Genomic DNA, 27,218 nt, shown 5'->3' on the forward strand with positions numbered 1-27,218 from the left:
TTGAACTGTCCAAGTCCAGTGTTGGGGCATCTTCTGAGGCCAACTACCCACTCGGCCTTTCACTGGCTTGACCATCTCATTCTAAGTCCTCCTCCTCTTCCACTTTGTTCTTGTCAGTCCACCTCCCTCCAGCAGGGCTCACGACAGCACCAATTCCCATGTTTATAAACAGAATATACGTCTGTGTAATCATTGTGAACACACAACTAGTTCAAAGGAAAGGCCTTCCTATCAAATATCTCCATACTAAGTTTATGAAGTTTTACTTCATTTTGTACTTTTTATCTTGTTAAGCACATCAGATTTGGGTACTTCTATGCCAGAATAATGAACAGAATGAGGATCGAGCTAGATGGGATGTTTTCGTAAGCAATTCATATGTTTGTGGGTTTTTAAAAAAAGTAAATAGCTGCCATAGGGCAGCAAGCAGGATTTGAACCACTGCAAGTGGGGAAGGGTTTTAAACCCCTTTCCTCCTCCTCCACACACGCAACATTGCTATATAATCCCACAGGCACAGGTGATGCAGCATCGGTCAGTCACATGAGGTTGCTGCATCTGGCAGGATCCTCTACACAGAGGAGTACAATATTGACTGTGATTCTTTGTAAATTGAGGGTTGTGGGGATTTGCCCACTGCTAAGAGATTGTTACTAATGTGACTTGCATTTGGAGTGGGAAATGGGGAGTTCTGTGTAACAGCTGTGATATCCTGTGGGACCCTGTGGTATATATTGAGAGAAATGAGTCTGGCAGAGTCATGAGAGCCAATGTACACATTCATTCCCCTCCCCAAAAAAAGTATGAGTCACAGCCCTTTGGGGCCTATACCACTTCAGACTGTAAGTGCATAATGGCATTTTAAGTGCCGTCCTGTGTTAAACAAAAACTGATGTATCTGGGCATGGGATTTTGGCTTAGCCTTCTACCTGATGAGCTTGGGGAGGTTACATGTCGGGAGGTTACATGTCGGGAGTTTGTATTTAAAGATGGAGAGCTCCTAAACCCAGGGGTGCAATTTTTGGTTTGGGGATGGGGGTGTAGAAGAGGGAAGCCAATGTTCAAAGACTTGTATTTGGATGTAGTCACAGTGAAATTGGGGTGGTAGGAATAGTGTATGTTAAAAGCACTTGTTACAATTATTTTCCATACTTTTTATACAAAAGCGTCTATCCATTTGGCATTATACCTAATACCAAATACCTATTCCCTTTGTAAGTGTCACCACACAGTTTGTGTCAGGGCTGTGGAGTCGGAGTCGGGAGCAATTTTGGGTGGAGTTGGAATCGGAGTTGGTAGAAATGTACAGACCCCGATTCTGACTCCTTCATAAATGGCAAATGTATATTAACTAGTAATAACAAATTTACTGTAGTAAAATGGTAGCACAAGGCATTTCATCACCACCACGTGAATCCAGAGCTTGGAAAAGTTACTTTTTTGAACTACAACTCCCATCAGCCCCAGGGATTGGGCTCGTGGGAGTTGTAGCTCAAAAAAGTAACTTTTCCAAGCTCTGGATTCACGTGGTGGTGATGAAATGCCTTGTGCTACCATTTTACTACAGTAAATTTGTTATTACTAGTTAATGTACATTTGCCATTTATGAAGGAGTCAGAGTCGGACAGTGGAAAAATAGAGGAGTCGGAGTCGAAGGTCTGGCATACTGACTCCACAGCCCTGGTTTGTGTGGCTGTCCACAGGAGCTGTTAAAAATCATTTTGTTGGAAATACAGATGGGATGGGAGGTCGGCTTTATCCTTTGTCTTCCTTATATGGTGTAATTGACTCAAACATGACATTCTCTACCTGCAGTGTAAAATGGTGTAATGTAATCTCAACCATGGTGGTAGCAAAAATACTGATTCATGTAGCCTGACAGTTAAAAAAAAAAAGGCTATGATTCTCCATGGTCATTGAGTGGCATCACTTTGTCCCTTGGTACCTCTGTGGCAGAAACCCTTTAATTGTGCACTGGACATAGGGATGGAATCCTCTCCTTTTTTACCTTTTGTTTTTAAGTGTGGTCCCGTGGTGGTCATTAATGATCCGATTCCTTTTTCCCTGATATCTTTTCATTTTTCTGATCTCCTCCAGGTTTTTTTTTTCTTTGCAGAGAATTATCGATATTATAATCACTATTCATGCACAAGTCTCCACTGGCATCGATCTTTATTCTGAACTCTGTAATGATTACCTGTTTACATTCCTTTTCAAGTGCACTGCAGAGCAGATTAAAGCAAATAATCAAGTCAGTGTCTTTCCCCCTGCTGCTTACAATCAACACCTCTTTCCTCCTTGATGCTTTCTGTGTGTCGCGCCCAGGCTGAGACTCAATGACCAGACTCGATGTTGTAAGCAATTCTTTCTTTATTAAGGAGATATCAACGTTATATTTACTGCGCTTCATGCAACCCCTATTCTAAATCACTAGTATCCCTAACTACCTAATCCTGCAGTGTTGAAAGAAAGTTGACAGAGCAAAGTTTTCCCGGCTCTATGACCCTTATGAAGGAGGGAGGCGGGTGCGTAACCTCACGCTTCTCCTGAGAGATCCCCCTCCTTCCCCCCTTTTCTGCTCATCCCTCCTCTGCCTTCTTCGGGCTCGAGGAGACGGGGGATCCTTGGGCCCCTCCCCTTCCGAAGTGCTGACTTCCCTATCCAGCCCATGGGGGGGCGCTGTCTTCTTCCCAGGACTGCGGGGTTGAGGGGGGGTTAGGAATCTTCTTTCTTCCGTCTCCTCCTCCCATCCCCCTCCCTGCGGCGCGAAAGGAGGCGTGAGAACTGGCAGGGATGAGTCTTCGTCCCTTGGAATTCCAAGGTCCCTAACTGTCTGCATCTCTCGCTCGTCCCCTTCCTCCTCACTCCCCATCTGCAACTCCTGGAATCCCAAATCCCCCTCCCCACTCTCTCTTAGAGCATCTTCAGGATCCCGATCTGAAATCCCGACACTGTGTCAGTTACAATCAACACTTCATTGGCATCAATGAAAGAGAATACACATTTGAAGAGCTCACATAGAAAGTAGATCAATAGAAGTATCACGCACACTATCAATGGTTTCAAAGTGTATTTTTAAAAAATGAATCAGAAAAAAAGAAGAATGAATCAGAAACCACGCACGGAGGGTTGCTACTTCAAAATTCTCCCCGAAAAGATAGAGAATATCAGAAATAATAATTAATCCAATGGCAAATCCGATTGTTGCACAGAGTTCATCGCTAATTGGAATTTCAGAAATGCCAAAGACTGTTGCAATCCATCCTTTCCTATCTTTGTGGTCCCAACTGTGTCATGAACCTGTAATGGTCATGAGTTATTAGAAATCTGATGACAACACTTTGGTTCCAGTAAGGGACTCTGGGAGATGGTTATAGTCAGAAAGGACAGGCCTTGCCAATTTGCAAAGTTAAGTTTCATTTTCCCAGCTGAAGACGGTTAGAAGAAGCCTTAACAAGCTGCACCTGTTTATCTTTGTTGATTAGCCAGTGCCTGGCACCCAAGGTCATCCTTGGCCTATGCAGTTGGAAAACACCGTTGGGAGGGGGGCCTGAAGGCGCGAAAATGTGAGAAACATCGAGAAGAAAGTTACATCAGTCAATTCCTGATTGGTCAATTAATCTTGGACCGTTAGGATCTTTTTCCCTTAAGTATAGGGCTAGGGACCCACAGCCTTTGTTCTCTGTTCTCTGCCTATGCTGACTGGCACCAGAGTTCCAAACCTTTTCTGCCTTATGGTTCCTGGGGTTGCTTATGGGAAGGCAACCTATGTCTGGTTCCATTGCTTTATGTTGAACATCCATCTCTCTTAGGAGAGGTGCCACGCAACCAACTACCTCGTATGTAAGTAGTTAGGTGAGCTAGTTTATTATTTTCTTGTTGTGTGTATGAATTCTCTTGTAAGAACCTAAACCCCTGTTGGGTGAATGGTCTTAAAGGATTACTTGCTGCTATATGATATGTGCACTTATATATTTTAATAAAGCTACTTCTATTTAACCTGGTGTGTTCATTTGAGAGAAGGGGTGGTTCTAAATTCAGTGTTTTGACCCAACCTCAGTCACTCACTACCAAAGAGGGTTAAGAAGTTAAAAGCTTGGATTTTAAGTGTTAAACCAGAGGTGCCTGGCAAGGAGTGTAACTGTGACTCTTGCCTTTTAGGACCTTGGTTTTATATACCTTCTGGGCTCAGAGATCCCCTGGCTCTGAGTGGACCAGTATACAGGGGTGGTGGCAGCCTACCTTCTACCTTGCAGGGTTGTTGTGAGCGTACACAGCCTTGGCAAGGGTGAAGTAATAGCTTTTCGGTTCCAGTCTCATTTCCCTAAGGGTGGGGGTCTGAGCCTGATGCATGTTCCCGGGACCCTGAGGGTCGGGCGGGCATGACATGGCTGGCAGTGGTGAGGATCGAAGCCATTCCTGCTCTTAAGTGAACACGCTGTGTGAGATAAGTGCATTGCAGCAAGTTGTAAATTTTAAAGAGACTTCTGACACAATTGTTTGTTACTTTGGGTAGTAAGGTTAGTGCAGAATGTCGCAAAAGATAAAAACCAGATCTCAAAAGAATGGAGCCGAGGATGTGCTCCTGGCAGACACTGCGTTGCCTAGTCAGCTTGTTCAGCTGGAAGAAGGCGCTGCTGCTCTGTCGTTTATACCTCAGCCTTCTGTGGATGACAAGGAGTTCGTGTCTAAGCAAACTGAGGATAGCGAAGATGAGGAGGAATCAGATTTGGATGAGGAAGAGCTGCCTAGGAGCATGCAGCGCTACCTGGCTAAGCAAATGAAGCTGTTGTCCCTGCAGTTCAAGGCTATGGAGGAAGATCGCCGGAGTAGGGAAAGCTTTGCTCGTGAGATGCAACAACCGCGAGGAGGAAGACCAGACCTCCATAAAAAATCCTTTCCGACCTTTCGTGAGACAGATGACATTTTTACCTTCTTCCAAGTTTTTGCTCACTCTTGTAGAGATCAAGGTGTGCCTAAAAAGTACTGGATGAGTGCTTTACGCATTAATGCTGAAGGCGAGTTGAGAGAACTGTTGAACTCCTTGCCACTGGAGTATGCCGATGATTTTGACTACTTTTATGCTGTAGCCAAGTCTCACTTTGCGCTAACTTCAGAGGATTGTTTTCGGCATTTAGAAACAGACCAGAAGAAGTCTCGGGAAAGCTTCTCAGCCTTTGCTGCACGGATGGGCAGAAATGTGGAACGTTGGGCTGACACAGCCGAGGCTGTAACCCGAGAGGAGGTTTTAGATCTGTTTGCAAAAGAACTGTTTTACAGACGCCTCCCTCGAGATTTGATGGCTCTGGTCAGAGACCAGCAGCCCCGTTCTCTGACTGAAGCAGGCATGCTAGCAGATCGTATGTTTAAAAACAGAGCTGGAGAAAAGTATACTTTGTTTCGGAGACCGGAGTACGTTCCTGTGAAACCGCTGAGGCGAGAGACCGCAGGTATGCAGATACCAGGGCAACCGGCGAAGGAAGAGAAAGGGGGGCCTGCTGGCTACTTCAAAGTGCCTTCCGCCCGGCCCGAGGCTGCATTGCAAGAGAAGCCCCGTGGAGAAATAATCTGCTTTAAATGTGGGCAAATTGGTCATAAGGCTAATTCCTGTTCTAAAACCTTGTCTAAGCCCAATCCTGCTGGAAGGAAGAACCCAAAGGTTGCTCCAGTTGCACGCGTGAGAGACTTAACGTCCCCTGGAGCGGAACCTCCTGAACTTTCTTCATGGTCGTCAGCCGAGGAGAATGAAGGAGCAGAATCGGATTTTGTATTTTCTGCCCCAAATTCACAAGACCGTTCTGAGACCCCTCGTGGACCAGTTGTTAAAGCCCTGTCGGTGAGTGTTGTACAAAATATATCCGGGGGCCAAGAGGGAGAAGAAAAGGATGGTTTGCTGCAAGGGAGGGACTGTTCAGAACCTCTTTCATCGGAATGCAAGGAATGGGTTCAAACGCAGTTTTCAGAACCCATATATGTTAACTGTATTCAGGTCATGGGACGGGTAGATTCGGGCGCAGAGCTCTCCAGTGTTGCTGAACACTTGGTGAAGCCAGAGCAATATGTCCCTGACTTACAAGTGACTGTCACGGCTTATGGACCCAGGGCTGTGCAAGCTCGTGTGGCCGAGCTAGTGCTTTCATACAAGAATTGGACTGGGCGCCATAGAGTTCTAGTTCATTCAACCAACAGTTTGTGGGACGTTTTGATAGGAACAGACCTGCTCTTCCTGCACCATAAAGAGACTGAACGTAGGGCGGAGAGGGATGCTCTTGCTAAGTCTCAAGTTTTGTTAGACACCTGGAAAGGTAGTGGGAGAGAAGCTAAGGCTTTAAAGGAACGGGCTGTGTGCTTGCCTAAGCCACAGAAAGAAAGTTCGCTTTTGCAGCCCAGGGGAGGGGGGCTGATGGAATGTAAAGTGCCGCCTGTTGGCTCTCAAGGAACTAAGACCGTTCTAAAAAGGAAGGAAAGCCTTCAAGGTTGTAAAAGCAAAACAGAAGTTAACTCGGCTGGTTTATTACCAGCGGAGGAATCTGAGCCTCCTAATAAACATTTAATTATGGCCTGTACCAAGGCGTGTGAATTTGCAGAGGATTCTTTGGATTTGGTTACAGAGAGTCAACAAGCAGGGGGGATAACTGAAATTACCCTGCCCGAAGGTTTGACTCAGGAGCAACGAAGGCAATTAGTTCAAATCCTGATGGACTTTAAACCTATGTTTTCCAGTAAGCCTGGAAGAACTGACTTGGCTATTCATTCCATTAACACCGGGGATCATCCCCCTATGCAAGCTTCTCCGTACAGAGTTATAGGACGAAATGCAGAAGTGGTAGAGAGGGAAATCCAAGCTATGCTGGAAATGGGAGTTATTGAACCCTCTACTAGTCCCTGGTCCTCCCCTATTGTGCTAGTGGCTAAACGGGAAGCTAATGAAGTGCGTTTCTGTGTGGATTACAGGAAGCTGAACCAGATTTCCCAAGTGGATCCGTATCCTTTGCCTAGGATGGACCATTTAATAGAAAGACTGGGAGCAGCAAAATACATCACTACACTGGATTTAACTAAGGGATATTGGCAAGTGCCTCTAGATGGGGACGCTGCTGTGAAATCTGCTTTTGTCACGCATATGGGCTTGTTCCAGTTCAAGGTTCTCCCATTCGGACTTCGAAATGCCCCAGCCACGTTCATGAGGCTTATTAATTCTGTGATTAATGGCCTAGGTGAATTTTCTTGTGCGTATCTGGACGATCTGGCCATCTTTAGCCCTGACTGGAAGTCGCATTTGAACCATTTGAGAATTGTTTTACAGCGACTGCAGGCCGCTGGACTAACCATCAAAGCGCAGAAATGTCAATTTGGTCTGGGAGAAGTTGTGTATTTGGGACACAGGGTGGGGCAGGATTGTGTCAAACCCCTAGAGGCTAAGATCGAAGCTATTCAAAATTGGCCTGTCCCTAAGACCAAGAAACAGGTTCAATCTTTCTTGGGGTTAGCCGGCTATTACAGAAAATTTGCTCCACATTTTAGTAGTGTTGCTACCCCTCTAACTGAACTGTGCAAAAAGACTATGCCAATGCGTGTCATTTGGACTGATAAATGTCAAAGTGCTTTTGATGCTTTAAAGACGATGTTGATAAACTATCCTGTTTTGAAAGCTCCTGATTTTTCAAGCCCTTTTGTAGTTCAGACGGATGCCTCTAACTTTGGGCTTGGAGCTGCTTTGCTCCAGGAAGATGCTGCTGGAGAATTGCACCCTATTGCATACATTAGTAAGAAATTGCTTCCAAGAGAGCGCAATTTGGCTACCATTGAAAAGGAGTGTCTTGCTTTGGTTTGGGCTCTTGATAAGTTACGCCCGTACCTATGGGGACGTCATTTTCAATTGCAGACAGACCATTCTCCTTTGTGTTGGTTGAACAGGATGAAAAACTCCAACCAAAAATTGTTACGTTGGAGTCTGGCCCTCCAAGATTTTGATTTTACAATTCAGTTCATAAAGGGGCGTGATAATATAGTAGCTGATGCTCTATCTCGCCTATCTGTTCCAGTTGATTGATATTTGATTCATGCCTATTCCACTGACTGATTTCCCGGCTCTGATGACCTCTGGACCGTTTTTAGACCTTGTTTTACTCTTTTACGCTTTTAACATGTTTTATGGACTTTTTAAAGATTTTACGGCTTATGACCTTTTTTGAACTTGGACCAGTTTTGGATCACCCCATTTTTTATTCTATTTTTTTTTTATTATTTTTTTTTGATAATAAAGTTTTCTTTTTTTTTTGGGTGTTTTAGGGGTCCCTTATTTCTTTTTTTTTTCTCCTTTATTGTTTGTTATGTTGTAACTTTGAACTTAATTAGAAGGCATAAGACAAGAAGTAGCTCACTTGCTTAAAATGTATTAAATTGTTTTTTCTTCTCTTTTTTATATGCTGTATTGTAATGTTGATGGAATTTTTTTTTCTGATTGTTCCCTTATTCCTGGTTGCTGTGGCGATGACGCAGAACTATTCAGAGTTCTGACATCATCTTCCCAAAAAGGGGCGTGTCATGAACCTGTAATGGTCATGAGTTATTAGAAATCTGATGACAACACTTTGGTTCCAGTAAGGGACTCTGGGAGATGGTTATAGTCAGAAAGGACAGGCCTTGCCAATTTGCAAAGTTAAGTTTCATTTTCCCAGCTGAAGACGGTTAGAAGAAGCCTTAACAAGCTGCACCTGTTTATCTTTGTTGATTAGCCAGTGCCTGGCACCCAAGGTCATCCTTGGCCTATGCAGTTGGAAAACACCGTTGGGAGGGGGGCCTGAAGGCGCGAAAATGTGAGAAACATCGAGAAGAAAGTTACATCAGTCAATTCCTGATTGGTCAATTAATCTTGGACCGTTAGGATCTTTTTCCCTTAAGTATAGGGCTAGGGACCCACAGCCTTTGTTCTCTGTTCTCTGCCTATGCTGACTGGCACCAGAGTTCCAAACCTTTTCTGCCTTATGGTTCCTGGGGTTGCTTATGGGAAGGCAACCTATGTCTGGTTCCATTGCTTTATGTTGAACATCCATCTCTCTTAGGAGAGGTGCCACGCAACCAACTACCTCGTATGTAAGTAGTTAGGTGAGCTAGTTTATTATTTTCTTGTTGTGTGTATGAATTCTCTTGTAAGAACCTAAACCCCTGTTGGGTGAATGGTCTTAAAGGATTACTTGCTGCTATATGATATGTGCACTTATATATTTTAATAAAGCTACTTCTATTTAACCTGGTGTGTTCATTTGAGAGAAGGGGTGGTTCTAAATTCAGTGTTTTGACCCAACCTCAGTCACTCACTACCAAAGAGGGTTAAGAAGTTAAAAGCTTGGATTTTAAGTGTTAAACCAGAGGTGCCTGGCAAGGAGTGTAACTGTGACTCTTGCCTTTTAGGACCTTGGTTTTATATACCTTCTGGGCTCAGAGATCCCCTGGCTCTGAGTGGACCAGTATACAGGGGTGGTGGCAGCCTACCTTCTACCTTGCAGGGTTGTTGTGAGCGTACACAGCCTTGGCAAGGGTGAAGTAATAGCTTTTCGGTTCCAGTCTCATTTCCCTAAGGGTGGGGGTCTGAGCCTGATGCATGTTCCCGGGACCCTGAGGGTCGGGCGGGCATGACAAACTGGGCTGTTCCATGTGATGAATGTGAATGTGTAGATTGGGTCTTACGTATGTTTGCTTTGTGAATTTACTGGTTTTGTTTTAAACCACTGAGTGCCTTTTAAGACCTTCCCTCGTTTATAGTTCCCATTTGGTGGTTTTAATCTCTGGCTAATGAAGCTGGGAGTATTCCTGATTCTTAAACTGGCCTGGCTTGCTTCCTTTGCCTTCCAGCAAACCCTTAGAGATCTTCCCAGAGCCGAAGAAGAAGCAATTTGCCAAGAAAGGGGGCTCCTCCTCTTCTTCCTCCTCCACATCAGGGCTAAAGAAATTCTTCACGACCCTGAGTCAGAGCACCAAGCAGAGACTGGGGAGGTTCCGCTGCCACAGCATGGAGCAGATCTATGCCCCAGAGCAAGGAGCTGTGGTGTCCACTGAGGAACCAGGTCCAAGCATCACTAGTTCACCCAAAATGAAGAAAGCACCTTCCCTGCAGTCCTTGCGGCTGGTGAGTTCAAAGGGCTTATCTACTAGATCAGGGATGGGGAACCATTTTGGTTCCACAGGCCAGATCCTTATCTGGCTTCACCCCCCCCCCCATGCGCCAACTTTGAAAAATTGCAACCCACTTGTCAATCAGATTATGCCATTATGATATCAGATGATGGACAGGTGGGCTGTCCCACCCAGCTGTCAAAATAACTTTCTCAGCAGTTCCCAAGCATCTTACAGCCAGCTAGCAGTCAGCTGCTTGAGAATCCAAGCACAAAGTGCTTTGCAAGCCCTGTGCAGGCTTCAGCTTGGGAGCAAAGCCTGGTTTTTTACAAATATCTGTTACACAAGCGAGTTCCTTGTAGGGAACCCTCTCATGCAGCTGATCCAGCAAGGTTTGACTCTCCTGCCCATCAGCTGATGGTTGATTGAGCCAAAGCCTGCTTCCCTTTATCAATGCGCAATCGGGAGCCACAACTCTACCTGCTCCACACCTGACATCACACATGAAAACAGGTGTGAAGCTGGTGGGAGAGGTTTGGAGCAGCCTTTCCCAACCAGTGTGCCTCCAGATGCTGTTGGACCACAACACCCATCAGCCTCAGCCAGCATTGCCAATGGTCAGGAAAGATGGGAGTTGTGGTCCAACAACATCTGGAGATACACTGGTTGGGAAAGGCTGGTTTGGAGGGAAACGCCTCATGGGCCAATTTTTGAACCACAAGTGGGCCACATTTGGCCCACAGGCTGGAGGTTCTTGACCCCTGTATTAGACGGTTTAGATCTGGGACTTCAAAAATGAGACCAGGCAGCTTAACATTTGTAGGGCAGCGTTTTCAGTGCTCCAGGGAAAAATGGCGTCCATCAGGGGTATATTGGTGGGGAACCACTCCTTGAAAGACAATTGGTCCACTTCCACTGACTTTCTCCACACACACACATAGATACATGCACACACAGAGAGAGATGTATATGTTCCAGTGTTAACAGCTATGTACGTATTGAGGGAACTCTGGGTAACTGGTCTTCCTTTAAGGCCTGAGCCCACATTTTAGCCTCAACCTGTGTTTGGGGACCCATTTGATTCTTTTTACTTTTTATTTTTTTATCATTTTAATATCAACCAAAAAGACCCCTCGTACCATATACATTCACCATATATATGTGTGGTGGTGGTGCTGTTGTGAAAATCTACCTTAGGTCAGGTTGCAATCCAGGAATGGGGTCCCAGGTCCCTAGCTCTAGGTTATTCTCTCAGTTCACCTGGGGCAGTGATAAAACCCAACAGTCCTGGCCAATGTCCCAGGTACGCTGTGTGTCTGCCTTACAATAGAAGTAGCCATTGTGTGGTATTCTGCATATGTTATTGAACTCCAACTCCAACATCCCCAGCCAGCATGCCATGCAACGTGGGTAACCAGTGTGGTGCCTGCAGGCATACACACGTTCTCAGGGACTTCCCCTGGCATTTGCATGGTCCCATCCCCCCACCTTCAACCTTCCTTTGCTGAAATTAGGCTTGGGAAGGTTAACTCTGCCCTTCCCTGTTGCACTCCCTAGGAAGATCACTCCCCTTAGGTTTTGGGGGAAAGTGAAAAACCTCTTCAAGCCTAAAAATTGGCAGGGGGGATTAATGTGCATGCATATATAGAGTTGCAGGGCACGCATGCACAGTTGTGGCATCTGGATTGTGCCCACAACAGTTTCTCCAGTTTGCAAATGTACCTAGAGGCTGAAAAAGTTTGGCCATCCCTGCCCTACAACATGCCCCAGAAGCTTCCACAACATGCTCTTTCCATGGCTGATGAGATGGGTAGGAGTTTTTTAGCTGATAAGACAATGTGGAAAGGATTACCTGAAGGGGGAAAGTTTTTGAAAAGTACTGTCGTAGGGATTTATGAATTGTCATTAAAGATATAAGAGCAGATAGGAGAATACATGGTGAATTGGATATTATAATCCTTACATAATCCAATTTTAAGCGTTCCAGCCCCCCTGCTAATGGAGTGGTCATCTGTAATGAGACTTCAAACTACAGCTTGCATAGCTTTGCTTTGGCATTTGGCCTGGCATGATCTCACAATTTGGTTGAAATAAGCTAGCTTCTCCAAGGGGTTGTGTTCAGGGAAAAATGGTTTCACAAGTTTTCAGCAGAAGCCAGGAATGTATATAGAATTAACTGGCAGATCTCTTTGGTGCCACCTTTGTCCGACCTAGGGATGTTTGAGGAATTTGATCTTCATGAATTCCAGTACGAGCCAACCTTATCTGCACCTCCCAGACTACCATGCAGATTGGGACTCGGTTAACCACTAGCATTTGCACTTTTTGAATGTTCAGGTGGATCAAATGTATTTAGGATTTTAACTGGTGATTGTTCTACACTCTTCGCCCAGCGTACCCTTTCTTAGCAGAAGGCTTCAGTGTGTCTCTTCAGCCCTTCTTCACTTTCAGTGCTTTCATTCTCCCACTAGGTGTCACCTTTCTGCCAACCAAGAAAAGCCTCTTCAGTTCAAAACCTGCAATTCCTTCTGGGCAAGACTGACCGATCCAGTCTCTATATGCTGGGGGAACCAAAAGATGAGACGGCTGTTCCTAATAGGTAAGGACCAGGAAATCAAGAGTGATTTGTGGGACCCCACCCTAAATCCCCTATTTATGTTGTTTCTTCTGAAACCCTGTGAATGCAGCAGATTATGCTAAATGTCTTGCTGTATTGCAGGATGTAGGATATTACCTTAACTACCTGCAAATAGCATAGTGCATATGTGATGCTTTCATTCTGAATGGCAGCATGTGCATTTCAGTGGCTGGCTTTTTCTGCAATAAACACAGAAGAGCAGATCCAGACCTGTCCCTGATCATCGTTTATGTATGTCGTGAAGGAAATCAGACATCTTAAAATGTACTTGCACTATAGGTGAATCATCCTGTTTTTGCTCCGTGTCACTTTTGCACATATTCCCCCAGAAGTCTTTGTTTTCATCCAGTTTCCAGGAAGGTTTGCACACATAATGCTAAGCTAATGTTTATCATTATGTCTGAGTTAGACCATTTAAATATGTATTCAAATACACAATTCTAAACGTATTTTTTCCTCCAAATGCACATTCTAAAATGTACTGCATCAGAACATTTGGGAAGTATGAGACCTGGAGGATAACTAAATTCCAATGAACACATTAGTGTGGGAGATGTGGATCAGGTCAGTTCTATCAGAATTTGTAAGGATTGAATTTCTCGAGCATCCCTGGTAGTGCCACATGTACATGTTGCCATTTAAAATCAGGTGCATCTCATATCAGAGTTCAAAAAAACAGACATTTTTTAGCTTGAATTTGCTAAATCTGTTCTGATACAGAAGTGATTCTAACAGATCTGGCATAGTTGTTGTTGAGGCCTGGGTGGATGGATTGGTGGGAATTCTGATACACAGTTCCCAGTAAGTACACCAGAGGTAAAAACTAGTGTCCTTGGAGAGGGACTGAGAGAAACACTAAGTGAACAGTGCTGCAATCTTAAGCACATTTCCTTAGTTTTAAGCTACAATGAACACTGTGGGCTCTTCAAGTAAATATGCATAGGATTGGTCTGCAGGAACCCAAATCACCTGATACTCTGGATGGTGCTTCCATATTTTACGTGTTTCTTAAAATGATGTGAGCTAGAAACTTGTGTTCATTAAAAAACAAGACATAGAAGCTAGATTCTTTGGTGATAGAATAATGGCCATGCTCTCCCTGAACTCAGGTTTCAGCTCGTGTCAAGTCCTTTTTTCTTGTATGAGGAAGAGTCCTTGTTTCTTACCTGCCACAATATTCCTTCCTCTTCCCAGGAACGCAGGGGCCCAACATCAGCGTTCCCTCAGTGTGGAGGACATTGGCTCCCCCAACTTGGTGAGAAATGTTGGGCGGGTGGTACAAGTTTTCCCGGATGGAACGAGCCAGCTGGAATTGCAGCGCTCCCCACAGGGCAGCTTTGGGTTTCGTGTCTCATCAGGAAATGGCCGTCCCGATACAGGTATATGTTACGTGTAGGGCAGGGATGGGGAAGCTGAGGCTCAGGGGCCAAATGCAGCCCTCCTGGCCTCTCTGTCTGGCCGTCTACGCTTGCCCCAGGCCACACTCCTCACTGGCCCTGCTCCCGTCCCAAACATTTTTGCCCGGCTGGAAAGTCTCCTCAAACTCTGATAATGCCTCTTGCTTCTCTGGGTGGACGATAGAGAAGTGTGTGTGTGTGTAAACTAACTTACTGTACAACGGTGAAATTTGCATTTGTTGCTCCACCCAGTTTTGCTTCTGGCCCTGCCCACCACCAGCATGGGGCCCTTGAAAGGGTGACCAGAAGGCAATGTGGCCCTGAGGTTGAAAAAGATTGCCCACCTGCTTGGGGGGGGAATGGGGGAGGGAATGGCCCATCAGTTTACTTTTCAAATGTAGCGTCCCAGAATCTCAGAGTAGATGCTGCTGCTGCTCATTCGCATACCTTTCTTGTTTGGTGCTGGCTGACATTTACTTTGTTTTAATTTATAATTTGTACTCTGCCTTTCAAGCAAAAACTCAAGGCAGTTACGTTTACAATGTTTACTTTTAACGTGAGGGTTGTATGTAATTTTAAATGTACCAAATCCATGCATGTACAATGGGGTTGGCCAGTTCTTTCAGCCTATGAGGCCAGATCCTTCTTATTTCAGCTGCTCAGGGCTACCCCTCTTATTGGGCATGGCCATCACTCCCACAGCAGCTTTTAAAAGAAATTAAAGGAGGCAGGATATCTGTTCACAGGGCTTCAGCCTCTCATCTAGATTTGGCCTCAAGCAGGTTAGGAAGGTAGAAGGCAGCATGTTGTTCTTCCACACTAGAACCTCACCTTCAAAAGCATGTGCAAAAGAACCGCTGTGCGGCAGCATTAAAGTCCATCATAGCAATCATGCGAACGTACTAAACAAGATCAATTAAAAAAGGATTATGCTTGACCAGCCATTGAGGGCTTACCTCCAGCTTACGATATATGTGTTCAATCATGATTTTAAAGTAGGTTTTCAGATCACAATTTGCGTATAGTCTAAACTGACAAATGTCAGTGGTGGCTGTTGCTCTGCCAGAGAAATAAGTGTACTAAGCACATGGAAAATGAAGGCTAACAAGCAGCTCTAAACCATCGCTTCCCTGTAAGTTATGGCAGCTCAAACCATAGTCTGATGTGATGTCTGAATTGAGCTTGTGTTATTGCTTAGCCCATTGATCTGCTTTCAACCAGACTATTGTTTCTGTTTGGAAGCAAAGATAGTTGAAATATTTCCCCACCATAGAGGTCTCCTCACCAAGCTCTCATAATTCTCGGTGCATAAACCCCTTGGGATGTGCAGCACTAGTAGAAAAGCAAATTCTAAACTCGCCCCAAACCCTTGTTGTGCTAGATTCCTATTGTCAGCTTTTTTAGGCTAGGCCTGTCACAAAGTGGGTCAGATGGCAGGAATAATTGAAGACAGATGTTCCCAGGTTCTTTTCCCAAGCAGCCTCCTGAGAATGTCTGTGACTAGGATGACAAATGTTTTTCCTGGCCTTGAGCACTCCGCTTCCAGGAATTTAATGTTTTCATTGCACTACTCTGGACTTCTCAGATATTCTTGCCATCCTAGGAGGTTTCAGAGATTAGTTGGGGTGCATGTGATTTATTTGGTGAAGACTCTTCAAAAGCTTTAGTCCTGCTCCTCTTTCCCGAACCTTTTTCTCTTGCATGCTCCTTCACAATTTGCCCAGCTATGAACTACCTTTTTAGCATGTACTAAAGCTGGGGGTGACTGCTTGATCACAGAATCCAGCTTGCATCACCTTCCCACCTTTATTCAGTGCAATGCATCAATATTAGTGGAGGGAGCCTTGTGGAATAGGCTATTGCAGAGTCCATCCCCCTTTCTGAATTTTCTCTGATAAACTTAGAGACAGAAGGGAAAATGCTCCCCTGCCCTATCCAACGCTGTGAGCCCTTGCACGCACTCCATTTCTGGCTATAGGCTTGTTAGAATGTGCTTAAATTAAAGAGAATAAAAAAGAAGCCACAGTTCCAGAAGGGTTAGTGGAGTACATGTAAGAGCAGAATCAGCCCTGCATTAGAAGGAAAAATACCCCATATTTCCCTTGTAATGAGGGACGAAAAACCGCTGCCAGTATGCTGGCATGGGCCCACTCTTGCTCTCCAAAGATCCAGGCAGCCCACTGGGCCTCTCCCTCGTAGCACCACTTCTACTCTCCATCCAGTAGCGTGCCACTTAGGTCCTTGATGGACCATGGAGCAATACTCACAAGTGGCAAGTGTGAAGTAGAGACGTGCAATGACAATCATGAATTTGAATAATCCAAAAATGGGTCATTTTGAGCCTCTTTGTTACTTCCACTAGGATTTTTCAGATGCCATCCTGTGCAGGGAGAGGTTCCATGTATCCAGCTTCTCCTTATGTTAGTGCTAGCCATGCAGGTGTACAAGGAGGCAGGATTTTGTGGGGCAGCTACAAGGCCCTCTAGCTAAGAGGGGGATTATCCAGGTGCTGCTACAAGTGGCATAGCTGTTATAGCCAATGGCCTAGTTGTAGGCTTTGAAGTATGGACCATTTCATGCTGCAGTGTAGTTCATGGGAAAATGGGAAGCTGGCTGAGTCAGACCATTAGTCTATCTAGCTGAGACCCTCCCTGGACCCAGAAAATTTTAATAACTATAGGCTGGTGGCAAATGTTCTATTCCTGGGCAAGGTCCTTGAATGAGTGGTGGCAGACCAGCTCCAGACACACTTGGATGAGACCAATTATCTGGATCCATTTCAGTCGGGTTTCAGGCTGGTTTTGGCACAGAAATAGCCTTGGTCGCCCTGTATGATGATATCTGTCGGGAGAGAGACAGGGGGAGTGTGACTCTGTTGATACTCCTTGATCTCTCAGTGGCTTTCGATACCATCGACCATCGTATCCTTCTGGGAAGACTGGCTGAGTTGGGAGTGGGAGGGACTGCATGGCAGTGGTTCCGCTCCTGCTTGGGGAACCAGAAGGTGGTGCTTGGGGAACATTACTTGGCATCCTGGACTCTCCAGTATGGGGTTCCACAGGGGTCAGTTCTGTCCCCCATGCCATTCAACATCTACATGAAACCGTTGGGTGCAGTCATCTGGAGCTTTGGAGTGCATTGCCATCAGTATGCTGATGACACGCAGCTCTATTTCTCCTTTTCATCTTCTTCAGGTGAGGCTGTCAATGTGCTGAACCGGTGCCTGGCTGCGACAATAGGCTGGAGGAGGGCTAATAAACTGAGGCTCAGTCCAGACAAGACTGAGATGCTGCTAGTGGGTGGTTCTTCTGACCGGATGGTGGATGTCCATCCTGTCCTGGATGGGGTCACACTCCCCCTGAAGGAGCAGGTTCGTAGCTTGGGGGTTCTCCTAGAACCATCTCTGTCACTTGAGGCTCAGGCAGCCTTGGTGGCATGGAGTGCCTTCTACCAACTCCGGTTGGTGGCCCAGCTGCGCCCCTATCTGGACAGGGATAACCTGGCTTCAGTTGTCCACGCTCTGGTAACCTCCATGTTAGATTACTGCAATGCGCTCTATGTGAGGCTGCCTTTGAAGATGGTTCGGAAACTGCAGCTTGTGCAAAATGCAGCGGCTAGATTGGTAACAGGGACCAGACGGTTTGAACATATAAAACTGAATCTGGCCCGCTTGCATTAGCTGCCTGTATGTTTCTGAGCTCGATTCAGGGTGCTGGTTTTGACCTATAAAGCCTTACACGGCTTGGGACCACAATACCTGATGGAATGCCTCTCCCGATACGAACCCACCCGTACACTACGTTCAAGATCAAAGGCCCTCCTCCTGGTGCCTACTCCAAGGGAAGCTGGGAGGGTGGCAACAAGGGAGAGGGCCTTCTCAGTGGTGGCCCCCAAATTATGGAATGATTTCCCTGGCAAGGTGCACCTGGCACCAACACTGTTATCTTTTTCGGCACCAGATCAAGACTTTCCTCTTCTCCCAGGCATTTTAGAATGTGTTTTTAAATTGCTCTTTAAAAATGTGTTTTTTAAAATTTGTATATTTGTTTTTAATGTTTTTAATTGTTGTAAACCACCCAGAGAGCTTTGGCTATGGGGCGGTATATATAAATGCAATAAATAAATAATAAAAATAAATAAGTAAATCTGCTCTCCAGGATTTTAGGCAGGAGTCACTCCCAGCCCTTACGTGGAGATACTGGGGATTGAACCTGGGACTTTCTGCATGCAAAGCAGATGCTCTGTCCCTTCCACCCATAACGTCCTAGTATTAACTTGTGCTTCTTCTGTACATACACACCTTTTCCTCCAAAAACAGTGGCCTCGTATTTTCTTAAATGCGCAATTAATACAAGCGCATTGTAAACATGCCTCATAGCCAGAGATCATGTGCGTTATAGGTTACATGTTGGTCTCTTGGCAAACATGTGGCTTGGGTAGCAGCTGAGGTCCACATTCTGATGCTCGCCATGTCAGGAGTCCAGTGTGTGAAGCTGTTCCCAAGTTGCGACATCGTATCACGGGTCCCTATGCTGTAGCATATTTTAGAGGCTGACACTAGGTGGAGGCACAAGACCTAATTGTTCATGTGTACCCCTCAAGTGTTTTGGATTACAATGGAAGATCTGCCTTCTTCAAAAATGTTATAAGGGAGAGGGGTAGCTGATGGGAGCTTGCAAAGCCAAAGAGAAAGCTTGGTATCTTGAAAAACAATGAAAATTAAATTCATATTTCTGAATAAGAGACAATTATGGCCGAGAACAAATTCATTGTGAAGAAAGAACAGCAGAAATCGGAAACACATCACCTTCCAAGGTGTCAAATTAAACATGCATTATATTAGCCTTGATGGTTAATGCAGATTAGTTGAGCTTTTAGCATAGATAGGAGTTGAGATTTTGCACAACATAAACAGGCTGCCTTAATTTGTCAGCCTCCAACCTCCAAATCAGCTGTCCTAATTAGGATTTCCTAAAATATGGTGCGTGGAAAATAGTTCTGCTAGAGCAGCAATTCATCTTAATAATAATAATAATAATAAAATTTTATTTGTGAGTCGCCTATCTGGCCGAGTTAACGGCCACTCTAGGTGACGTACAACTTCTCAGTAAAATACAATAAAAGCCAGTAAGGACCACAACAATAATAGTATTACCATATTAAAAACTAACCCACCCCAGAGGTCCCGTAGGCCTGCCTGAACAGCCAGGTCTTTAAGGCCCGGCGGAAACCTATCAAGGAAGGGGCATGCCGGAGGTCAAAAGGAAGGGAGTTCCAGAGGGTGGGGGCCACAATCGAAAATGCCCTCTCTGGTCCGCATCAGCCTAGCTGTCTTAACTGGCGGGACCGAGAGAAGGTCTTGTGTGGCTGATCTCGTTAGGCGGCATAATTGGTGATGCTGGAGGCACTCCTTCAGATAAACTGGGCCGAAACCGTATAGGGCTTTAAAGGTCAACACCAACACCTTGAATTGGGCCCGGTAAACAACTAGTAGCCAGTGTAGATCTATTAACACTGGAGTGATATGATCACGGCGACGGCTGTTCTTAATCAAACGTGCCGCCGCATTCTGTATCAGTTGTGATTTCCGGACCATTTTCAAGGGTAACCCCACGTAGAGCGCATTACAGTAGTCTAAGCGGGAGAAGACCAGGGCATGTATCACCCGTGGGAGCAGATGGGCAGGAAGGTAGGGTTGCAGCCTCCTTATCAGATGTAATTGATACCAAGCTGCCCGGCTCACTGCCAAAACCTGAGCCTCCATGGATAGCTGGGAGTCAAGAATGACCCCGAGGCTGCGGACCTGGTCTTTTAGGGGTAATTTTACCCCATTGAACACCAGGTCTATATCCCCCAACCTGCCCCTATCTCCCACGAGCAACACCTCGGTCTTGTCGGGATTTAGTTTCAGCCTATTCCTTCCCATCCATCCACTTACGGATTCCAGGCACTTGGACATGGTCTCCACAGCCAACTCTGGTGAGGACTGAAATGAGAGATAGAGCTGAGTGTCATCCGCATATTGGTGGCACCGCAGCCCAAATCTCCTGATGATAGCTCCCAGCGACTTTACATAGATGTTGAATAGCATGGGGGAGAGGATAGAACCCTGTGGCACTCCACAATTGAGAAGCCAAGGGTCTGACACCTCATCCCCTAATGCCACCCGTTGGTGCCTGTCTGAGAGATAGGAACAGAACCACTGTGAAACAGTGCCCCCTATTCCTATTCCTAATGTGTGCATGTGTCAGGCTCCAGGCAGTCAAGTTATGAGACTGGAAAAGCTGGCTATCAGCCCTAATGGGCCAGGAGCAGGTGTGTAGTCAAAGCCAGGCAGGCATCAGAATCAAAGAGAGTAGGAAGACAGATAGTTCACACCAGAGACAAATTGCTCACGCTGAGGAGCAACCTCTGAGACATAGGCTTTATAAGGCCTGGTGGGCCTACAATTGGTCATTGGGGCCAGCTGACTGGATACTCAGGCAGGTTGGTACTGCAGTCCAGATGGCATTGTTGAAGCCCAGAGTTCAGTCTGCCAATCCTGCAGTGGAAGCAGACAACTAATGGCACAGCAGCCAAGTGTCAGATCCTAATTCCTGGAGGTCCTGGTTTAAGAGATAGCACCTTACACACGACATGAACAGAAGCAGATAGCCATTGAATCTCTTTGCTTGGAGGTAACGTATTCCATATCCCAGAGCTTTGGGTCCGTCTACAGTGTACCTTTCAGGCCTGGCCTACTCGAAATCTCTGGCTATGGGACCATTTTGTATTCTCAAACCAAGATTAGTTGAGACCAGGAGGAGTGGAGAGGGAGCAATATGTCCCTTTGAAACGAAACTGGGAGATGAAAGTTGCCTGCATGGATAGCACTGAATGCTCTTTTTGGGTTTTTTTTTCCTTGCAGGCATCTATGTTCAGGAGATGGCTGACGCTAGCACAGCCAAACTCTATGCTGGCCTCCTTGGAGTTGGAGATGAGATCCTGGAGGTGAACAGTGCCAAGGTTGCTGGGCTGGGCCTGGCCCAGATCAATGAACTTCTCCTAAAGGGAGACACCCTCTCAGTTAGAGTGCTGAGGCAGAGGCCTGTCTGGCGATAGCAAAGCAGTGCGAGGTGTTCACAAGGGCTTGGCTGAATGTGATGTTTTTCCCACTCACTGCAAGGAGCCTCTAGCGCCTACTGGGCCTGCCTGAAACTTGGAGCACAGATCCAAATCAAAGCGCTGTATCAGTGCCTCTCTGACTTGAACATGGGCGGTGGCACAGCCAACCAATGGATTATGCTGTCATGTAAGCTGGTATGTGCTAGATATTTAATTTATGCAAAGTTTTGGCAGACAATATGGAAGTGTCTCTTTCTTCCTTGGCCCTCCATGGCCAAGAAATGAGAATTAGTGGAAAGTATTTGGCACTGACACATGAAGTGACAGGCGCAGCACTTAACAAATTTATAATTAAACAATTATATATCTCCTCCCCCCAAAAAGCCCACAACATCCTGACACACAGACTTTTCTCCTTTAAAACCTGAAAGATGCTGAATTTTCTTAAATTGATATTCTAAGCTAGGTGGACTCCTAGAAGATGTTTAAGCCACAATTTGTTCTCGTTATGAGCTTTGCTCCTCATGAAATTTTGCATCTGTTCAGCGTGTTGAAGAAACGTCTAGACACACCACCAGTGAATATTCTCCTTAGGAAATCTCCAGGTGTTGGGACTATTGAATCTGTTTTGGGTAGCTATGGTAACTGCATCCCTCAATACAATAGGATGTTGCCCTTATTGGAGGTTGTGGCTTGCCCGGGCTAACTTTGAATCTCCCTCTGTGCTATTAACAGGCATGTAAATTGCTTTCAAGTTTTTATCAATTGCTGTCCTGTTAGGGGGTTAAATCCTCAGCCTTCACACCCCTCTCACAAACTATAATTTTCAAAGTTCTTTACAAGAAATACCCTAAGACTTGCAGTTCTTTAGAGGGGCTAGGCATCGTTATGAAAGAACACTCGGCACCCTTGCAAAACATCAATGTTCTTCACAGAAATTCAACCAGTTTCAAATCAGTTTGTATTGGTAGTGTGCATGTGCCGAAACTGTCTGCTGCGGCACTTGGAGCTGAGGCCTGCTCTCGCAAGGAACAGCCAGGCTTTCACAAACTGGAATAAAAGAGGGTAGATGATCTTGGGTTTTTCCTTACAAGCTAACCATGGATTTGTGCCCCTTGCAGATTCCAGTGGCCTGTTGAAATACTATACTTTGGGGCATTCTTCCTCAGTAGTCACCAGGCAGCCCGATCAGCCTACAACCCAATTGTACAAGCTAACCTGACCTTCATGGTTCCTATTCCCCTCATTTTCAGCCCATGACAATGTCCTAGTTCTCATTAAGTGGTTTACCTACATCTGGGCTATACCATTTCAGCCAGGAGGTGAGGGGCTCAAATGGCTGAAAGTTCCTCAGTACAAAAGAAATCCCGGCACATAAAAAACTTGCATGTCAGTGAGAAGCCTGGGCTTTCTCCCTGGCATGCTAGTTTTCTACATGTAGGATTTCTTTTTTATTTGGACAAGTATTCAATTATTTGAGCCCCCCACTTGCATGTCTGAAATGGTACAGCCCAGAGTCAGGTTTGCCCTAGTGAGGAGGAGGCCTGAATTGGCTATTATGAAGATACGTGCTCTTCTTCTCTGTTGTGTGTCTTGGAGCCATTCTGCTTTCTCACAAGTCCAAAAGACCAGGTTCACTCCTGAGCCTCGCAACCAAGAGTTAATTGTGACGGGAGAGGATTCTCTTGTGACTGCTGTGGGTACAACTCTGCCCCACAGTCATGGGCTACTCTCGACATCATTGGAATGATTCTATACCTTGTTTCATGGTGTTTCTCTGATTAAATTATTTTTTTTAAACAACCTTGTGCTTCTGGCCTTCAGTTATTGAGGGAAGAGCAATTTTGCCAAATTAAGAAGAGGGTTTTCTCATTTCTAAATGAAGCCAATGGTTGCCTTAGAGCAAGGTTCTCCAAATGTTTTGGGCCTGGGGCTACATTTGCAAATAGAAGAAGTGATAGTGGGCACCATAAAATACCCATTACACAGAAGGCAAAACTGACAATGCTCAGAACCCTCTCCAAAACAGGCAAAAAACTTAACATACACCCCCAAATAAAACACAGACAACAGTAGGCATCTTCATTCCAAAAACAAGCAACTCCCTCATCAAACAACCAAAAACGATTCCTCATTTGTTTTTTTAAAAATAAACAATTAGAGGGAGGGGGCCCTTGTTGGGCTGTCTGTAGGTGCTGTTGTGCCCTTGGGCACCATGTTGGACACCCCAGCATTCGAAGCAGCCTTGGAATTTCTGTGCTCTGACCCAGGGGAGATGGAGACTTGTGGCAACACAACCAAGCCTACCTGTGGCCCTTTCTTATCAGCTAGCACAAGAAGGAACAGGCCATGGGCAGGGCTGGATCAAAACACTTTTGTGTTGCATAGACAATGCAGGCAGCACAGGCCCCCATACAGGCTTTCAGAGGTGGATTCTGTCTATCTTCCAGTTCTGTCACTCTTTGATGACCTCATCTTGTTGAGTAACTGGCTGTAGATAATGGGCAGGATCCAGTGATTCAGGTTCCCCTGCAGACTCCCTCACTCTCACCTACTTTGAAACAGTAAGTGGGTCATTTGGCGTCTGCCCTTGTATCATCAGCTTGCTACTTTATTGAGTTTGCATCCCACCATTCAAGAAACTCAGGGTGGTATATCTGGGCAAATCCCCATGACCCGCCTACCCAGTTGGGTAGACTACCTATTGTGCTGCTTTGCATTTCTGGACCTTTTTTTTAATTGGAAACAAGCAGCACTTAGAAGAGGAATGGATCCCAGCATGGGAATGCCAATTGCACTTAAAGCCACCAAAGGGCTGAATGTGGCTTTGAACCCAGGTGTCTCATGCCTGATTGTCATTGCTCCAGCCACATGACAATTGAAAAGGAAAAAAACCACAACTTTCTGAAATTCAACTCAGCTTAATGAGATGAACAGCTGAATAAATGGAAGATCACAGGGCAGCTTTTAATTCTGGGTGCCCAGCCAGCACAAGGTGGGAAAACACCTTTGGCAAAAGGCTGATTATTCACTGAGTTGTTTATGAGTTGCTTTGCTTGCAAAGCAACCCAAAATGACTTACAACAGTAAGATTAAAACCAATAAACTCATTAAAAGAGCAAGCACAATGCAACTTGATAATGCTGTCCCCTCCCCACCCCCAGGGATAAATAAGGATGTAATGGCCGGGAGGTAGACTATACCGATGGCAGTGGTCTCCCAGTTTGTATCAACTCTGCAGATAGACAGGGAATTGATTCAGATTGACGTTTGCAGCATATGTGTGTTGCATCACAGATGTGCTATCCTGGGCCAGTGGAACTTGTACAATTGCAAGATGCAGCTGTGGAGGAGGCCTGCTGTTAAGCCACACCCACATGTTCTGCTGATGGGTTGTCAGGTGGCGCACCAGGGCAAGACCAGAGTACAGTCATATCACCACAACTAAATGGAGAAAAGTGGTGCCTCTCAATGACTGTACTGATGTGTCTGTTAGGTGCGTCAACTAAACCCTGAGCTTAGCTGTTGGGTACAAATTGATCATTTTGAGCAGGTAGTGTGACATAAATCAGCCAGGGTCAAAGGAGCCACATATTTACAATTCATTCCCTGGCTTTCCTCTGAGGAGCTCAAGGTGGCATACATAGTTCTTTTCCCTTCGTCCTTACAATTTTAATCCTCAACAACTCCATGTGGTTAGTTAAGCTGAGAGGTACTGACTAGCCAAGGTGGGTGAGTGGAGATTTGAACCCAGGTCTCAGCAGTTGTAGTCACTGCACTAACTTAAAATAGGGCAAACATAGTTATCAGACGATCAGAAGTGCTGCTGTAGCCACTGAGTTGTGTATTTTGGATAATTGACAATTCCAACACTGCTGGATCTCCTCCCCTTTGACTGACACAGCTGGGTTGGGTGGGAGGTCTGGCAAACAGGGATACTGAACCAGCTTGCCTTTTTCCTGAAATATTGTTTGTTCACTGAAGCAGGCAAGAGAAGATCAGCAGTCAAAAGTCACAGGAGAAGGCTGCTGCTGCTGCCGCCAGATGGACAGCTTAGTTTCCAGGTGCTCCTTCCCTAAAAACAGAACCACAAGGGCAGCTCAAGATTAACCCTCAGTTTGCCTTTGCCTTGGTTTTGCTAACAGATAATAGAAACATTTTGTCCCCAGCTCCTAACCCAAAACATCCAGTCCCAAGTGCGTGTGTGTGTGTGTGCGTGCGCGCGCATGTTCTCTCTAGATACAGACACATAAGATAAAAATTAATTAATAGACACATAGATAGATAAATTAAGAACAGCTGTTCAAATCATGTGATACTAAGGTTTATGGGCTTTTGCACCCCTTCCCTATCTTTAAATGACAGCAAAATGACATTTGTGGAGAAAGCAAGCACCCTGCCTGCCTTGCCTTTATCACACTTTATTCTGCTGTTCCTGTGCGGATCTCCAGGTGGTATACATGGGGTTATCCCAGTTTATTATTACAGTGGCAGTTTAAGGCTGGGAGTGACATATCCAAGGTGAAAATATAAAGCCCAGTTTCCTGGACAAACTCCCCACTGCTTCATAGTTGCTCCTCTTCCAGGAGTCCCAACACAATCAAATAAATGCTTTGGCTTTTACTTTCAAATCTTTGCTCTGAGACATACATTGCCTAAGACCATTGTCATGTTCTAGTGAGCTCTTGGGAGTCGCACTTCTTGCTTCTTCAAAGCATTCCTACAGGAAAGGCACCCAAATACCAGTTGCTATTTGCTAAAGCCAAATCAAGGAGCCATGGCCTCTGGCACAGAACCCAAATTAGTTACGGCAAGTGGGGAGAAAATAAAAAATCCAGGATTCACCCACACTGGAACCAGTTCTTACCTTGAGACTCTGCTTTGTCCCCTACCCCACTGTTCTCCAACCTTGGGTCCCCAGAAGTTGTTGGACTACAACTCTCATCATCCTTGGCCGTTGGCTAAGCTGGCTGAGGTTGATGAGAGTTGTAGTCCAACATCTGGGGACCCAAGGTTGAAGAACAGTGCCCTACCCTCATATACACAAGTCCCAATTCTCCCCGTTATCCAGGGATAGTACCTGTTTGTTTCTCTGTCCCTGGTAAATCGCTCTCTGTATTTTACCTCCTGAGGATATTTATCATGGGAGGGAGATAAATGCTGTCCCAAATGCACCTGTGCATCACAGTGCACATACTGGGTTATGTAATTTAAGATAGTCAAGGTGAGTAGTTGATGGGAAGAGGGAGCAGCAAGGACGCTCACTGGAACATCCCACAGGTTTCTCTCTCTCCCTCTGTCTCTCTAGCATCAGTGAGGCTTCAATATCTGCTTGGGTACCTTGCCCCAGTTTCTGACAAGGTTCCACAAAGATTGTAGTAGCAATGATGACATAGATGGACGTTTGTGAGAGCAACTAAGTAAATGATTGTAGGCAAGAAGGAGGCCAGTCTTTCACTTCAAAACAAGAAGAGCCATGGGCAGCCATTATTCCTCTGCTGGTGGGTTAGGTTGCCAGTCTTGCTTCCATTCCAACACGGATGAAGACACTCCTTGGATCAGGAGGCAAATAGGCTAAATATCAGAGGCCTGAAGGTTCCTTTGGAGATCTTTATATACCAGAAATCTATGGGTGAGACACCTAAAAACGTCCTTTAAAAATGATGAAAGAGCTTACTTATAGAGCACGAGATTATAAAAATGATCTCCCCTCAGAGAAATGCACCCCCACTCTTTTCTTTCTACACTGTCTAGGCATGCATGCTGACTGGAAGGAGGCAGACCTAGTGCAATGACTCATGCAGAGAGACAGTGGGCAGGTCACACAAACCCCCAAATCAGTGAATCATTCTCAAAGATACAGCAGGCAGCCTCCTTTGGGATGGGTGTGCTAAACCTTTATCACTGATTACAGGACACTAGTGCAGTGTGGCACAGAGTTACAGATTTGCTACATGTTGCTA

At 45.5% G+C, this 27,218-nt stretch overlaps 1 protein-coding gene across 3 annotated transcripts in view; it reads left to right on the plus strand.

The window, feature by feature from the left end:
• The window catches only part of KIAA1614 (KIAA1614 ortholog), an 84,212-nt gene extending 58,069 nt beyond the window's left edge, over positions 1–26,143 (plus strand). For all 3 annotated transcript variants that reach the window (XM_061634261.1, XM_061634260.1, XM_061634259.1), the window contains exons 7-10: positions 9,856–10,129; positions 12,588–12,715; positions 13,949–14,133; positions 21,059–26,143. In XM_061634261.1, coding sequence (XP_061490245.1) covers positions 9,856–10,129; positions 12,588–12,715; positions 13,949–14,133; positions 21,059–21,252 — 781 coding nt within the window. In that variant the 3' untranslated portion in view covers positions 21,253–26,143. The remainder of the gene's footprint in view (positions 1–9,855; positions 10,130–12,587; positions 12,716–13,948; positions 14,134–21,058) is intronic.
• The last annotated feature ends 1,075 nt before the right edge of the window (positions 26,144–27,218 follow it).

This window comes from Rhineura floridana, chromosome 6, assembly GCF_030035675.1.
Source record: "Rhineura floridana isolate rRhiFlo1 chromosome 6, rRhiFlo1.hap2, whole genome shotgun sequence".
Taxonomy (NCBI): domain Eukaryota; kingdom Metazoa; phylum Chordata; class Lepidosauria; order Squamata; family Rhineuridae; genus Rhineura; species Rhineura floridana.